We start from the raw sequence: 18,606 nt of genomic DNA, 5'->3' as shown, positions 1-18,606 counted from the left end.
ACTAGGGCTTCACCAAAATATCAACAGATGGCATGGCAATGCATTTCTCTTAGTATGTATGCGCGGGTAATACTAGGGCTTCACCAAAATATCAACAGATGGCATGGCAATGCACTTCTCTTAGTATGTATGCGCGGGTAATACTAGGGCTTCACCAAAATATCAACAGATGGCATGGCAATGCACTTCTCTTAGTATGTATGCGCGGGTAATACTAGGGCTTCACCAAAATATCAACAGATAGCATGGCAATGCACTTCTCTTAGTATGTATGCGCGGGTAATACTAGGGCTTCACCAAAATATCAACAGATGGCATGGCAATGCACTTCTCTTAGTATGTATGCGCGGGTAATACTAGGGCTTCACCAAAATATCAACAGATGTCATGGCAATGCACTTCTCTTAGTATGTATGCGCGGGTAATACTAGGGCTTCACCAAAATATCAACAGATGGCATGGCAATGCACTTCTCTTAGTATGTATGCGCGGGTAATACTAGGGCTTCACCAAAATATCAACAGATGTCATGGCAATGCACTTCTCTTAGTATGTATGCGCGGGTAATACTAGGGCTTCACCAAAATATCAACAGATGGCATGGCAATGCACTTCTCTTAGTATGTATGCGTGGGGCTTCCACCAAAATATCAACAGATGGCATGGCAATGCACTTCTCTTAGTATGTATGCGTGGGTAATACTAGGGCTTCACCAAAATATCAACAGATGACATGGCAATGCACTTCTCTTAGTATGTATGCGCGGGTAATACTAGGGCTTCACCAAAATTATCAACAGATGGCATGGCAATGCACTTCTCTTAGTATGTATGCGTGGGGCTCCACCAAAATATCAACAGATGGCATGGCAATGCACTTCTCTTAGTATGTATGCGCGGGTAATACTAGGGCTTCACCAAAATATCAACAGATGGCATGGCAATGCACTTCTCTTAGTATGTATGCGTGGGGCTTCACCAAAATATCAACAGATGGCATGGCAATGCACTTCTCTTAGTATGTATGCGCGGGTAATACTAGGGCTTCACCAAAATATCAACAGATGGCATGGCAATGCACTTCTCTTAGTATGTATGCGCGGGTAATACTAGGGCTTCACCAAAATATCAACAGATGTCATGGCAATGCACTTCTCTTAGTATGTATGCGCGGGTAATACTAGGGCTTCACCAAAATATCAACAGATGGCATGGCAATGCACTTCTCTTAGTATGTATGCGTGGGGCTTCATCAAAATATCGACAGATGGCATGGCAATGCACTTTTCTTAGTATGTATGCGTGGGTAATACTAGGGCTTCACCAAAATATCAACAGATGACATGGCAATGCACTTCTCTTAGTATGTATGCGCGGGTAATACTAGGGCTTCACCAAAATATCAACAGATGGCATGGCAATGCACTTCTCTTAGTATGTATGCGCGGGTAATACTAGGGCTTCACCAAAATATCAACAGATGGCATGGCAATGCACTTCTCTTAGTATGTATGCGCGGGTAATACTAGGGCTTCACCAAAATATCAACAGATGGCATGGCAATGCACTTCTCTTAGTATGTATGCGCGGGTAATACTAGGGCTTCACCAAAATATCAACAGATGGCATGGCAATGCACTTCTCTTAGTATGTATGCGTGGGGCTTCACCAAAATATCAACAGATGGCATGGCAATGCACTTCTCTTAGTATGTATGCGCGGGTAATACTAGGGCTTCACCAAAATATCAACAGATGGCATGGCAATGCACTTCTCTTAGTATGTATGCGCGGGTAATACTAGGGCTTCACCAAAATATCAACAGATGGCATGGCAATGCACTTCTCTTAGTATGTATGCGTGGGGCTTCACCAAAATATCAACAGATGGCATGGCAATGCACTTCTCTTAGTATGTATGCGCGGGTAATACTAGGGCTTCACCAAAATATCAACAGATGGCATGGCAATGCACTTCTCTTAGTATGTATGCGTGGGGCTTCACCAAAATATCAACAGATGGCATGGCAATGCACTTCTCTTAGTATGTATGCGCGGGTAATACTAGGGCTTCACCAAAATATCAACAGATGGCATGGCAATGCACTTCTCTTAGTATGTATGCGCGGGTAATACTAGGGCTTCACCAAAATATCAACAGATGGCATGGCAATGCACTTCTCTTAGTATGTATGCGCGGGTAATACTAGGGCTTCACCAAAATATCAACAGATGACATGGCAATGCACTTCTCTTAGTATGTATGCGTGGGGCTTCACCAAAATATCAACAGATGGCATGGCAATGCACTTCTCTTAGTATGTATGCGCGGGTAATACTAGGGCTTCACCAAAATATCAACAGATGGCATGGCAATGCACTTCTCTTAGTATGTATGCGTGGGTAATACTAGGGCTTCACCAAAATATCAACAGATGGCATGGCAATGCACTTCTCTTAGTATGTATGCGTGGGTAATACTAGGGCTTCACCAAAATATCAACAGATGGCATGGCAATGCACTTCTCTTAGTATGTATGCGCGGGTAATACTAGGGCTTCACCAAAATATCAACAGATGGCATGGCAATGCACTTCTCTTAGTATGTATGCGCGGGGTAATACTAGGGCTTCACCAAAATATCAACAGATGGCATGGCAATGCACTTCTCTTAGTATGTATGCGCGGGTAATACTAGGGCTTCACCAAAATATCAACAGATGTCATGGCAATGCACTTCTCTTAGTATGTATGCGCGGGTAATACTAGGGCTTCACCAAAATATCAACAGATGGCATGGCAATGCACTTCTCTTAGTATGTATGCGCGGGTAATACTAGGGCTTCACCAAAATATCAACAGATGGCATGGCAATGCACTTCTCTTAGTATGTATGCGTGGGGCTCCACCAAAATATCAACAGATGACATGGCAATGCACTTCTCTTAGTATGTATGCGTGGGGCTTCACCAAAATATCAACAGATGGCATGGCAATGCACTTCTCTTAGTATGTATGCGTGGGGCTTCACCAAAATATCAACAGATGGCATGGCAATGCACTTCTCTTAGTATGTATGCGCGGGTAATACTAGGGCTTCACCAAAATATCAACAGATGGCATGGCAATGCACTTCTCTTAGTATGTATGCGTGGGGCTCCACCAAAATATCAACAGATGGCATGGCAATGCACTTCTCTTAGTATGTATGCGTGGGGCTTCACCAAAATATCAACAGATGGCATGGCAATGCACTTCTCTTAGTATGTATGCGTGGGGCTTCACCAAAATATCAACAGATGGCATGGCAATGCACTTCTCTTAGTATGTATGCGCGGGTAATACTAGGGCATCACCAAATTATCAACAGATGGCATGGCAATGCACTTCTCTTAGTATGTATGCGTGGGGCTCCACCAAAATATCAACAGATGGCATGGCAATGCACTTCTCTTAGTATGTATGCGTGGGGCTTCATCAAAATATCGACAGATGGCATGGCAATGCACTTTTCTTAGTATGTATGCGCGGGTAATACTAGGGCTTCACCAAAATATCAACAGATGGCATGGCAATGCATTTCTCTTAGTATGTATGTGTGGGTAATACTAGGGCTTCACCAAAATATCGACAGATGACAACTTCTCTTAGTATGTATCTTTGTATCGACTCAGCCGTTTAGGAATTTCCTAGAAATTGGAATCAACCAGTGTAGGCCAGAGTGTTCTCTATTCGCTATAGCGAGGTTTGAATTTAGTTGTTCTTCACGAGAATTATCTTATTTACAACGGAAAAATCATAGATCTGTGTAGTGTAGTGTTTGTGTAATTCGGCACCACATTCATAGTGTGAATGAATATTCATTCCAAGTGTATTGGGTAGTGTTTAGTGCAATATCATGTTTAAATTCTCAGAGACTCGCTGACAAAGCCAAAATACGGACCGAATAGGAGACTGCAAGACTGGAATTGTTCCTAAGAAGCTAAGTTTTACATTTCATTAGCATAACATAAAATACAATTAAAAAAATACAATGTTTACAAATCATACTAACTATATTTAGTATAATTTCACTTACGAAGGCTTTCAATATTGAAAATTCTAAACTTCATTGCAACATACAAAAGACAGACAAAATGTTCGTTTCCTTACTTTACAAACACGCAGGATTTTAGTTGTTTCCTTCCTTTACATATAATCTATTTAACCCTTTGACGCTGGCGCTATTTGACATGCGCTGTGCCTGAGTGGCGATGCGCGTGAGTCCTGCCTGCCCTCGCTGGGCGGCGGGATTTCACTCAAATCTCACGTCCCGCACATCTTTCTAGTTATTTGCCTCCAACTTTCTTATTTTTTATTCAATTGGTTCAAAGTAAAGTTTTTATTTTGTAAAACTTTATTACCTTTATTTTGAGTTAATCTTACGACTTTTCCGACAATTAATATGTGTTTTACATTAATTTAGTTTGAAAAACTTGTTTCATTACATTTTAAGCGTGTTTTATGGTAAAAAAACCTAGAATGAAGCTTTTTTCAAATCCTTATCATTAAAATTAGTTTTATCAGTATACAGCTTATGTTAGGTTTTAATTATAAATGAAACATTTTCGTTGGGATAAAAATACACCAATACGTTTTCATAGTTACAAATTGTATTGAGTAGAGTTCAGTAAATTAAAGTTATTTACACAGATTGACATAGTTTCGAGTATGATTTTCAAATCCTTTTAATAATGTAGGATGGTGTGATACCTTTGAAAGCAAGGATCTAAACAAAATCCTACGTCACCACCACTGCAGTAGATAGTGGATATCTTCTCTCTTCCGGCTTTGCGGCACACTTCGTCGAGTGCTGGATTGTTTTGGCCAGTGATTACTATTTCTAGCAGAAAGCCTGGTGGTTTCTCGTATGGTAGGAATCTAACAATTCGCTCAGTGAGACCAAAACAAAGAATATGTCCTTGGACAAGCTTTAGTCGAAAGTCACTAAGAGGCTTCTTCGTTCTATTTTCAGGTTTGTAGAGAATATAGCTGTTCAATACAGTGGTATCCAAAAAATGAAAGAATAGTTTCTTTGCAAGTAAACGTTCCAAAACAAAGTCAACAATTTCGATTTGTTTTTTTGTGAAAATACAAACTTTTAAGAAACAAACAAAAAACATTTGGCATGAAAAGGTTAGTTTGTTTAGGAGATACAAAATAAAGAACAAAGCACTACGCGCGGGACAGCAGGTGTCCCGCTCGCTACTCAGCCACCCAAGTATGCCGGGTCAGACGCTGTCCCGCGCGCTACTTGGCCACTCATCACAAGTGGGACACATGGTGTCCCGGCCGACCTCATAGGGTTAAAATGTATTTCCCTTAAGTCATTTTATCTTAACTAATTGCTTATAATTAACCAAATCTTGAACATTCTGGAGTTTATTTTAGTTTTCATTTTGGCAGCAAGTTGTTTATTAAACTATAAACACTACAATTTAATTTGCAATAATATGAATTTCTTAATTTATTTCAAATTTAGAACATCCACTTTTTTGACATCAAAACATTTTCTGTTAGTTGGATTATACAAGTTACTGGACTTAAAAAGTATAAAATTCTATAAATTCCTTTATACTTAGGTGCTAATTTGGCATTAAATTTTTCCATTTTATTACTTAAATAGTGAGTTCTTATCCACACTAACGAATGCAACTTTAAAAGATGTTTGTTTTGATTTTCACCATCAAGAATAGTCTGACCTACATTCGGTGATCAATAAGTTGTTCTATTTGGATCATTGTCATTCACAATCAGCTGTTTCGGGCAAGAGTCTCTCCTAATATTATGTTCTCATTGCAACTGAATTCAAAATAACAGGAGTCTCCATTAAGATCCAAGATTATTTTACTCTTAGCTATAAATAGGTTCCCTAATACAATGTTAAATTTTAAATTGTCTAATACAATAAGTTTTATTTTCCAATAAAATTTGGAAACTTTTATTTGAACAAAACAGTAAACAAAACATTTAATTTCAGTGCTATTTGCAGCAAACATCCTATCATTTGACTTCATTACGTTTGAGATACATTTGTTTAATAATAGGCTATCATAAAACTCTTTACTTATTACATCTCTGGTTGTTCCTGTGTCTAACAAGCATTTAGTTTACATTTTTACCCACTATGGCTTCAATTAAAGGCCTATTGTTACAATCTCTTACATTTAGTCTTAGATTACGTTTTCTATGACTACAACTGAAAATGAAGTAAGAACAACCATAATGCAAATTAAATCGAAAAATGCAACTGGCTTTGATGACATTTCTACAAAACTGATAAAAACCTGCATTGAGCCACTAATATGCCAACTAACAGATATAATCAATAAATCATTTGCACAAGGTATTTTTCCATCAAAATTAAAATCAGCAAAAGTCTATCCAAAGTTCAAAAAAGGAGACCAAACTCAACACAGTAACTATCGGCCAATCTCCTTGCTCCCAGTAGTATCCAAAATTATTGAGAAAATTGTACTGTTGCGTCTTTTAGACCATCTCAATAAAAACAACCTGCTACCAAGCAATCAACATGGTTTTGTTGAGGGTAAATCTACGACAACAGCCCTGACAAGCATTGGTGAATATCTAATGTCAGCTTTAGACGTGGGAGATACAACAACTGCAATATTCCTGGACTTCACTAAGGCTTTTGATTGTTTGAGTCATGACTTGCTTCTCAAAAAACTACATAGAAGACCAAGGGATCAGAGGAACTTCAGCAGATTGGTTCAGGAGTTACTTAACAGGCAGAACTCAGGCAGTCGAAATAAAAACTTCAAATAATGGAGTAACAAAAAAAACTGTCTCCAAAGCATTGCCAGTTGACAGAGGCGTCCCACAAGGATCAGGACTGGGCCCTATTCTCTATATCATCTTTGTCAGTGATTTCCCTGAATACATCACAAACTACTGCTCTATGCAAATGTACGCTGATGATACAGTCCTCCTACTAAAAAATACACACCCATCACAATTGGAAATAGAGTCCTATATAGCAATAAATCTGGCAATAGAGTATTGTCAAGCAAATGACCTAGTACTAAACAATACCAAGACCCAGCAACTGGTATTAGGAAGAAGAAAAGATGAAGTACTGGAACTGCCGGAGGCCAAAAGGGTGGATAGTGTGAATTACCTTGGAGTAGTCATAGATGAAACTCTCTCCTGGAACGACCAGGTTGACCAATTATGTGGAAAACTTAGCTCAGCATTATATGTACTAAGAAGACTAAAACAAATTGCCAGTGCGGAAGTTGCAAGATGTGCTTACTTTGCTCTGTTTGAAAGCCACCTCAAATACGGGATAAATGTATGGGGAAGCTCCTCCAAAATTAACATGCAAAGGGTACTCGTGCTACAGAAAAAAGCAGTCCGTATACTAACAGGATTAGGACCCCAGGAATCCTGTAGAGATGCCTTTAAACAGGAAAAATTACTGACTCCAGTAGCTCTGTACATCCTAGAAGCAGTTATTTATGCCAGTCAACAAAACCTGACAAGAGGAGCTGATGTACATGCCTACAACACAAGAGCGGCACAAAATTATACACTTCCAACCCATCGACTGACCCTGTTTGAAAAACAACCCACATATACCGGAACAAAATTTCTAAACACCCTACCACAAGAGGTCAAAAACACCACAAGACAACAGCAGCTCAGAAGAAAACTGACTACCTGGCTTCTTCACCGCCCTTACTACTCAATTGAGGAATTCCTGGACTGGAGGAGAAATGATGAATCAACACCTTTTCAACCAACCTGAATTAATACAAATTTACATTATTTGTATACCTATGTAATGACACCATTCTAATCTCAAAGATTATGAATAAAGCATATTGTCTATTGCTCCAATTTTTCATTACATTAGCATAAATGTTCTTAAAATAATGTTTTTCTTTTTTACTGCATGATTATTTACAAAATTATTATCTGACTTCTGAAACAGGGGAGGGATAGATATTGTTATGTGTGCTGTGTAATACCTCTTCCCTATAAACTAGTTTTTTGGCTTCCTAAAACAAATTTTTAGCCGAGTGACCATGCCTATTACAGTTGAAACATAACTTTGAGTTTTGTACAGTACCTACTTTAGGCTCAACATATGGTGGATACATATTGTTAACATATGTCTTAATTAAAGTTTCCCTAAAAAGCTATGTCATTACTAGCTATACATAAATTCTCCAAATCAGTGAAACAAACAGGATTGTTTTCAAAAATCAACTTATTTCTAACTAAAGGCTTAGTACCTCTTTTTATGCAAGTTACCAAGTCCTATTCACTTCTATTACACAATGATACTTGGCTGAGCTCTTTCACACTGTAAATATATTCATAAAGTGGCTCATCATCAAGTGGCCTTTGTGGTCTAAATACTAGATCTAGTCTAATTCTTTCAAATAGGCCTAGAGGGATAAATGAACTTACGATTTCCCTGAGTAGATAGTTGAAATTTGGCCTAACAGACTTACCCTGTATTATTTTAGCTACTATAGGGCCTTCTGCATAGCATGGTAACAAAGCTAATATTTCATTCTCAGATAAGCTAGTTTCTGATTTAAGTTTCAAAAAATGTTTCCAAAAATTGATCAGCCCAGGGATTACTAGACCATTTGTTACTGAAAATATTTGCAAGTAACGTTCTACAGGGTTTTTTAACTTATTAAAAATATTTAAATCAAACATAGTTTGGCTTATACCATTATTGTTAGCATTATAAATAGGTATTTAAGGTGAAGTAGTGGTACTGGCAGTAGGCTCCATTGTTTTTGGTTGTTACACAGAAATGGGGCGTATTTTATTTCTGTCTCTGGGGGTAAGCTGTCCTACATCCACATTTGGCAGCAAGTTCTCAGCAAATATTCAATAACCTACACTTCAAAGCGCACAGTTTCACTATGTACAGTTCTAGCTGGCTGTCTAAAAATAAACGGTTATTTAAATATTTACACTTTTCTTGCCATTTGGTAATTTCTAAGGGGGAATTTTGATTATTTAGTTCACTGCACCCATGTTCTAATACCATCACTTTTCCACTGAGGAGTTTCATTTCCTCATTGTGATCTATCTTTAGTAGGTGAAACATCGTCTCTCAAATACTGTCTTAACGACTTTTTCTGAGTACATTTACAGTAAAACTTTACTTCACTTGACACCTCTAGATATCGGTTCAAACACTAGTTCAGCTTCAGATAAATACTCTAACTTAATGGCAGGCATTGTAGCTTTTTCACTCAGTTTCTCACAGTTTAATGGCAGTTTAGGCACATTATAAGCAGATTGGCGCAATAAATGTGTGTACCGAATGGACAATACACATGGGGTTGGATACTGCTGAGGTTGTAGTAATGAATACTCAATTTGTAAAGTTTAATTATATGTTTAATTGTGGCAAATAAACATAAAAGCACCGCTTCTAGATGTTAAAAATAAAATAATGTATTGCCACATTGATGCCAAATAGTGATAGAGTGATAAAATGATATCATGGGTGTGGGCCCAATGGTTCCAATGTTCTATGGGAATTTTGCATACAAACTTAATAATTCTAAAACTTTAAAATTGACTTCCTTTCACGTTGATGTCGACTCACAAGCGCGGGGCGTCAGCATCTTGGCTCGTCATTGCAGCTGTAGTCGGTAAAAGTTAAGATTAATAGATTAGAAGTCTAAAAGCACTCGATGTTGTAAGACTTGGAAGTAAAAATCAGAGACTCTAAGTTAAAATCAGAGACTCGGTTGAATTTGCGGACATGGCCCACGAAATGTTTCTTGGCAGCAAGATGGTCAGCTACAAAGTTCACAAGAGAAAAAATTTTAGATTATTAATCCGCCAAGAATTTAGGTCCAAGAACATCAGATGTAACTTATATTAACCAGTAACGAGTAACAGGGTTGCAAAAATACAATATTATATCAAATAAAACTAAATAACGGTAAAATCTACAACTGTAATATACCGATTATTCTATACAATAGCTCTGTAAAACTATTAACAAATGTATTAAAAGTTCTCTAGAGATTTATATAGTAGGTGAGGTGAACATGAAAGCAGTTCAACAGTACTCCTCAACATACATTTTGAAAGCCAGGATATAGCTACCAAGATAAACACAACAGAACATAACTGCTGTATTGTAAATTGATTACACAATCATGAGTCAATTTCCCAAGGTTCATAATTTGTAGTATTTTTTTCACCATCAAACAGAAACTCTGTGGGAAAATTGTCAAGCCAAATTTATTTGGTGTAATTATAATCCTTACACAGTAATATAACACCACTTCCTGACTACTGGATATATCGTATAATGATCCTACAAAGGTCCACTAGATCTTGGGACGTAACAACACAACTCAAGTCATTTATAAACCGTGCACACATCACTTACCTTACACAGTAATATAACACCACTTCCTGACTACTGGATGTATCGTATAATGATCCTACAAAGGTCCACTAGATCTTGAAATGAAATGAAATGAAATGAAAATTTGTTTATTTAAACAGGCAAAGTTAGGGCCGTCATGGCCCTTTCTTACACTTAACCTGTCTGATCAATAAGCAGAACAATAAACAACATGACAAATATGAACAAATATTAACCAAATTAATATTGACACTAATATACCTTACTAAATACATTAAATCAAACATTAATCTAAACACTAAAAAAAATTATAAATATGATACTTCTAAATAAAAATAAATAAAAATATAAGTATACAATCATGACACAAAATAATACTACAACTTCCATCTTTAATAATAACCAAAAACTATAATTTAATACCTAATAACAATAATTTATAAATATATAATAAGAATATTTTTGAAATAAATAATATATATGCAGTTTGTCTTACTCACACTCCTCACACACAATGCCAGCACCACACCCACAGACCCCTAGGACGGACCCGCCCCGACCAACCGTTCATGGTACAAACGTTTCAGTGCCGCCACAAACCGCCGATCTCCCTCAATGGAAGTGATTTCTTGGGGGAGGGAGTTCCACAGACGACAACCCATCACTTGAAACGATCTATCAAATACTACAGTCCTGTGTTGGGGCATTCTTAAGGTACGGAGAACCAGAGCGAGTGCTTCTTACACTATCATGAGATATTAAATTGGAAATAGTTTGAAAAAAAAATATTTTGGAAATCCAGATTGTAAAATTGAATGAACTAAATTTAGTATTTTGATTGATCGTTGTTCTTTTAATTTCAAAATATTTCCCTGGACGTAACAAGACAACTCAAGTCATTTATAAACCGTGCACACATCACTTACCTTACACAGTAATATAAAACCACTTCCTGACTACTGGATGTATCGTATAATGATCCTACAAAGGTCCACTAGATCTTGGGACGTATCAAGACAACTCAAGTCATTTATAAACCGTGCACACATCATTTACCTTACACAGTAATATAACACCACTTCCTGACTACTGGATGTTCGTATAATGATCCTACAAAGGTCCACTAGATCTTGGGACGTATCAAGACAACTCAAGTCATTTATAAAACCGTGCACACATCACTTACCTTACACAGTAATATGACACACTTCCTGACTACTGGATGTATCGTATAATGATCCTACAAAGGTCCACTAGATCTTGGGACGTAACAAGACAACTCAAGTCATTTATAAAACCGTGCACACATCACTTACCTTACACAGTAATATAACAATGTGATTTTGGCTGGAGATATAAACATAAATGTATTAAAAAAAAGATAAAATTTACACTAAATTTAGTAATATATTAAAAGTGTATAATATGAAAATATTTGGTGGACTTCCCAACTAGAGTTACAGCTGATTCTCAGACAGCCATAGATAACTTTATTACGAATATAGATTGTGCAAAATTAAATATATCAGGTATCATAACTCAAATATCCGATCATGATGGTCAACTTCTAGAATTTTTTAGAATTAAATTGTGTTGATTCGAGTAAAATGAATATAAAAAAACTATGCAGAAGATTTACTTTGAATAACACTGAAACAATTTTGCGAGATATAGCAAAGGAGACATGGATAGAAGTTTATCAATCACCGGTAGATATGAAATATCAACTATTTCATAGTATTTTTAGTTATATTTTCGAAATACATTTTCCTAAAATTAGTCAAACTGTTAAACATTTCTTAGGACAAAAAATGGATTACAGATGATATACAAATTTTAAAAAATGAATTAGTTGAACTTGAGAAACAATTTAGAATTTCCAAAAACACAAATTTGAAGTTAGTCATAAAAGGAAAGAAAAATGTACTGAAAGAGTGCATGAATAGAAATAAACAAAAATACTTTGATGATAAAATTCTATTACTCTGACAACAAACCAAAAAACAACTTGGAAAATAATTAAATATGAGGTAAATAAACAATCCAAGATAAATCATAATAAAAGTATTATTGCAAATGGAAAATTAATATCTAATCCTGTTACTGTAGGAAACACTTTTAATGATTTTTTTGTGACAGCCGTTGACTTGCTAGTATTACCTAACATACCTCAGCTCAACTCTATTTATACCAATAGTGAGCATCTGACCTGTGCTCGGCCATGTTTCAGATTTCAACCGGTGTCTGAGTATCAGTTAAAAACAATTGTTTTGTCATTTAAAACTAAGTTTTTCTGTGGGGCACGATGATATACCAATTGATATTGTGAAAAAATCTGTTAACTTTATTATAAAACCTCTTGTCCATGTAATCAATTCTTCTTTAATTTCAGGAATATTTCCTGATATTTTAAAAGGTGCCAAAGTGATTCCTCTCTTTAAAAAAGGTAATGTGACTGATCCAGCATGCTATAGGCCAGTGTCATTGCTCCCAATTTTTTCTAAAATATTCGAAAAAAGTGGTTTATGATCAGCTTTTAAAACACCTAGAGTCTAATGAACTGTTGGACAAACAACAACATGGCTTTCGTCGTGGAAAATCAACAATAACGGCCGGTATAGAATTTATCCAGTCCATTATTGACTCAGTTGATAAAAGAGAAAAAGTAATTGGGATATTTTTAGATCTTACCAGAGCATTTGATAGTGTGTCAGTCATGTAAAGTTAATAAGGAATTAAACAGCTTCAGTATATATGGAAAGGAGCAAACGTGGTTTGATTCCTATTTAACAAATAGAAAACAATATGTAGAAATAGAAGAAACCATTTTTCACAATAAAAATCATTATGTGAGGGGCTCATAGATCACAGCTGCAGACACTACGGCATGGTGTGCCCCAGGGGTCTATCCTGGGTCCTCTATTGTTTTTATGTTATATAGGAGGTTTGCCAGGGGTGATGGAGGGGTTGGATGGTGGCGTGTGTCTGTATGCTGATGATTCAAATGTTTTGTTTTCTGGTCAGAAGCTTGAGAATATTGAAATTTCATCATATATTGGTCTAACTAGGATTAAGGATTTTTTTGACAAAAATAATCTTTTATTAAATTCAGATAAATCTAATTATATTTCTTTTTTCTACAAAGCAATCCAGATCAAATTTAAACTGTGACATTTTTCTAGACAATGACAGACTTTAAACAAGTAGACCACACAAAGTTTTTAGGACTTATAATAGATAAAAATTTAGCTTGGCTTGGGATAAACATGTAGATCATGTTACTAAGAAGATGTCTACTGGTCTATATGCATTGCGACAAATGGCAAAAATTAGTAATTTACATACACTTAAATTAATATATTTCTCTTTGATCCATTCACATTTAGCTTACGGAATAAGCATTTATGGAGCAACAACAATAAGTAATTTAGATAGGCTTTTGGTCCTACAAAAAAAATCTTTGAGAATAATGAAAAATTTAAGATATACAGATTCTGTTAAACATATTTTTTTCTGAACTTGGAATTCTGACAGTATATGGTTTTATACATATTTGAATCAATAATTTTATGTAAAACAATTTTTTGATCCGATACTACAAACCAATAAACATACATATAATACCCGTTTTAATAGACATGTCGATCACACAATCTTGAATTTTACAAAAAAGAAAACATATTACAGAGGTGTTAGATATCTACATAATTTACCAACAAAATTTATAATGGAAACAAATCTGTTAAAATTTAAAAAAGAAGTCAAAGATTATTTAACTAATTTGTCTCTATATTCTTTTGAGGAATATTTCAATACAAAAACCAATTAATTCATTTAAAAGAAGAATTGAAGATAAATTGTTGAGATGTTACGATTGTATTTTTTTTTTACTTATATTTTAAAATTAATATTAGTATTTAGTTTCATTGTAGTGACGCTATTCTTTGTACCTTGTACATATTACAGAATAAAGTAGTTTGACTATGACTATGACTATGACTATAACACCACTTCCTGACTACTGGATGTATCGTATAATGATCCTACAAAGGTCCACTAGATCTTGGGACGTATCAAGACAACTCAAGTCATTTATAAACCGTGCACACATCATTTACCTTACACAGTAATATAACACCACTTCCTGACTACTGGATGTATCGTATAATGATCCTACAAAGGTCCACTAGATCATGGGACGTAACAACACAACTCAAGTCATTTATAAACCGTGCACACATCACTTACCTTACACAGTAATATAACACCACTTCCTGACTACTGGATGTATCGTATAATGATCCTACAAAGGTCCACTAGATCTTGGGACGTATCAAGACAACTCAAGTCATTTATAAACCGTGCACACATCACTTACCTTACACAGTAATATAACACCACTTCCTGACTACTGGATGTATCGTATAATGATCCTACAAAGGTCCACTAGATCTTGGGACGTATCAAGACAACTCAAGTCATTTATAAACCGTGCACACATCACTTACCTTACACAGTAATATAACACCACTTCCTGACTACTGGATGTATCGTATAATGATCCTACAAAGGTCCACTAGATCTTGGGACGTATCAAGACAACTCAAGTCATTTATAAACCGTGCACACATCACTTACCTTACACAGTAATATAACACCACTTCCTGACTACTGGATGTATCGTATAATGATCCTACAAAGGTCCACTAGATCTTGGGACGTAACAAGACAACTCAAGTCATTTATAAACCGTGCACACATCACTTACCTTACACAGTAATATAACACCACTTCCTGACTACTGGATGTATCGTATAATGATCCTACAAAGGTCCACTAGATCTTGGGACGTATCAAGACAACTCAAGTCATTTATAAACCGTGCACACATCACTTACCTTACACAGTAATATAACACCACTTCCTGACTACTGGATGTATCGTATAATGATCCTACAAAGGTCCACTAGATCTTGGGACGTAACAAGACAACTCAAGTCATTTATAAACCGTGCACACATCACTTACCTTACACAGTAATATAACACCACTTCCTGACTACTGGATGTATCGTATAATGATCCTACAAAGGTCCACTAGATCTTGGGACGTAACAAGACAACTCAAGTCATTTATAAACCGTGCACACATCACTTACCTTACACAGTAATATAACACCACTTCCTGACTACTGGATGTATCGTATAATGATCCTACAAAGGTCCACTAGATCTTGGGACGTATCAAGACAACTCAAGTCATTTATAAACCGTGCACACATCACTTACCTTACACAGTAATATAACACCACTTCCTGACTACTGGATGTATCGTATAATGATCCTACAAAGGTCCACTAGATCTTGGGACGTAACAAGACAACTCAAGTCATTTATAAACCGTGCACACATCATTTACCTTATACACAAGACTATAGACAAATGCCTTTCACAAAGATGCAGAACAACAATTAGAATTAAAAGACATTTGAGATTGGTTTGACAATTTTTTTCCTTATTGCAAGTTTTTTATGAATATAAACGTAAGTATATCAATATCAAGTCTATAAGTAGAGAATACAACTTAAAGATTTAAAAATAGATATACCTGTGATTCCAAATACTTTATCATGAGATTGAGCAGTAACGACTTGCCACCTCTTGTTTTGCCAACAATAGAGAAGACAAGGATTTGTAAATCCTTAACATCTTTGCTACATAATATATTTTCTAAGGTATATCCTCTTCTATTTTGGACTATCTTAATCTTCCTCTTGAGCTCCCCAGAAATGAGCTCGTCTCGGCTGCTCAATACTTGGATGGCTACTGAAACAAACACAGTATCATTGTTACACAGAACATTTGAAAAGATGGGACCTACACTATAATAATTTACTTTATTTCAAGTATTTTCTAACAGTATAATGTGTGTTTTTTACAACTTTTACTTCTTGAAAAAACATTTTTTAGGATTTGCTTCAAACATTTTTACATATAAAACAAAAATAAATTTTTATTATCAGTAATTTTATGCACTACAACATACAAAAGGTCTCAATATATAGAGTGTAACTGAAATACACAGACAAACTTCAGAAGGTTGTTCCGGGGTCAAAACAAACTAAAATGTTGACAAAATGCATTGTTTTCCATCTGTCCATCTGTTTGTGTTTTTTACATTAAAACTTTTTTTCTAAACAACCATTACAGGTAGATAGTTAAATTTCCAACATACGCTAATATAGCAAAGACCATCAACTTTTAACAATTGGAAAATTTTAGTCAGCAAAATTCAAAACAGCGGCTTGTTAAAATCTTTGATAATGAATTTCTTACAAACTACTTCTATATATATAAAAATGAATGTTTGTATGTTTGTCCTTTATGGAATCGTGAACTATTGGACCGATCATGATGAAAATTTGTACGTATATGTATTTTTTCCACGGAGAAGGTTTATAAGCTATGCCCATCCCTTTCCCGATTCAGGATTCCGCCCCACTGGTTACAGAAATACCCATAAGAAATGCATTGCAGCAAACATATGTTAACGTCTTTTCAAATTTTTAATCAGCTGTTCTTTGTAAACATATATTACACTTATAGTTTTAAAGCATAGAGTAAACTTAAGAGAAACGACAAATTTTGTTTAAACTGTTTCTGCAATCACTGTTAAACATAGACTTTACTATCCAGATAATACAATTCAAATTTGACGTAAAAATTCACCTTTAACTGCAATATTTATTTAATATAAACCATGCTCATGCTTGATCAGAAGAGCAATGCAGATATCATAATTACTATCTTACGTTGGCTACAAATATAAAGAATGTTATAAAATCAACCTTAGTTGTTTTTTTTGACAGAAGTATGGTTCTCAAAACTCCGTGTGTACATATTCTCTCGATCGAGACAACAAAGCAAGCTCAATCGTGGCATCGGAGATATAACTAATTTAATCTAAAATTTATTATAGTAAAAAAAAAAATTTACTAAGTAATATAAGGACTTCGGTTCTTAAGATTTGCGTGCGAAGCCGTGGGTAACAGCTAGATAGAGGCAGGAATATGGTACATACCTTCATAATACGCCCAAGAGGCTCACGATGGAACGACTATCAATTATCTCAGCAATGTTTAGAATGTGATAGAAAAAGAATAAGTGAATATAGTGTACTGTTTTCAACGGGAAATTGCGTGCGAAGCCGCGGGCAACTTTTGCAAAAAATTATTGAAATGCGCAGCAAAGCGCGCCGGGCCCGCTAGTCCTGTATAAAAAATGTACTAGAATCAAAAAATTGTATAAACTTTATTCTAAAACAAACAGTACCTCATTTATTAAAATCGCTCAAGAGATAAAAAAGTTGTGTGGCATTTTCTTAACCTAGTAACATATCATTTACAAGTTTTAGAAAATTAAAGTATTCTACAAGTATTATGAAAATTGAACAAAAATATCTAGAGTTTTAAGCTGTCATCACTAAGAAATATGGAACAACTTAACAGTAGAGCAGTTATTTCAAAACCTTAGGGATCACTTTACAACAAATGTTCGATATGCCTTCCATTTGATACAATGCGTGCATTAACACGTCTGCTCATTGATTGCAGAGTTCTTTCGAGTATTCCTTACAGGCTGAAGTGATATGCTGTAAAAGGTCATCCCTGGTGTTAAGTCTTTCATAAACTAGACCTTTTAAATGACCTTAAAGGAAGAAATCGATTGGATTCAGATCAGGTGACCATGATACAAGTCCCCTTCTGCCTATCCATCTTTCCCCATAAGTCTGGTCCAGAAAGTGCCTGATATTCAGTCTAAAATACGGGGAACTCCATCACGCATAAACTCTAATACCCAAGGTATAAAAATCCTGGCAAATCGTGTTGTAAGAAATGTCTGTAGTGCTCAATACAAAAGGACCTAATAAACAGTATCCAATGATGCCCGCACAAACATTTATTTTAAACTGTTGTTGATGTCTCCCTTCATGAATGGCGTATGGGTTTTCATCAGTCCATGATGCATATTGTGGTAGTTGGTTATTCCATCACGATTACAACAAGCTTCATCTGCATACAAAACTAATGATGTAAAGCCAGGGTTGTGAGCTGACTGATAAAACCATTTGCAAAACTGCAAACGTAATGGAGAGTCAGCAGTGCAGGGCTTGTTCATGCCGATAATGGTA

At 35.7% G+C, this 18,606-nt stretch overlaps 1 protein-coding gene across 4 annotated transcripts in view; it reads right to left on the bottom strand.

Moving 5' to 3' along the window:
* LOC124360926 (atlastin-2-like) overlaps positions 1-18,606 on the bottom strand; it is an 84,765-nt gene that overhangs the window by 30,865 nt on the left and 35,294 nt on the right. For 2 of the 4 annotated variants that reach the window (XM_046814929.1, XM_046814932.1), the window contains exon 3: positions 16,024-16,241. In XM_046814929.1, coding sequence (XP_046670885.1) covers positions 16,024-16,241 — 218 coding nt within the window. The remainder of the gene's footprint in view (positions 1-16,023; positions 16,242-18,606) is intronic. The other 2 variants (XM_046814930.1, XM_046814933.1) reach the window with 1 other exon arrangement.

The sequence above is a fragment of the Homalodisca vitripennis genome, chromosome 4, assembly GCF_021130785.1.
Source record: "Homalodisca vitripennis isolate AUS2020 chromosome 4, UT_GWSS_2.1, whole genome shotgun sequence".
Taxonomy (NCBI): domain Eukaryota; kingdom Metazoa; phylum Arthropoda; class Insecta; order Hemiptera; family Cicadellidae; genus Homalodisca; species Homalodisca vitripennis.
Note: the sequence above shows the minus strand (reverse complement) of the source record. Positions and strands in the feature narration are given on the sequence as shown.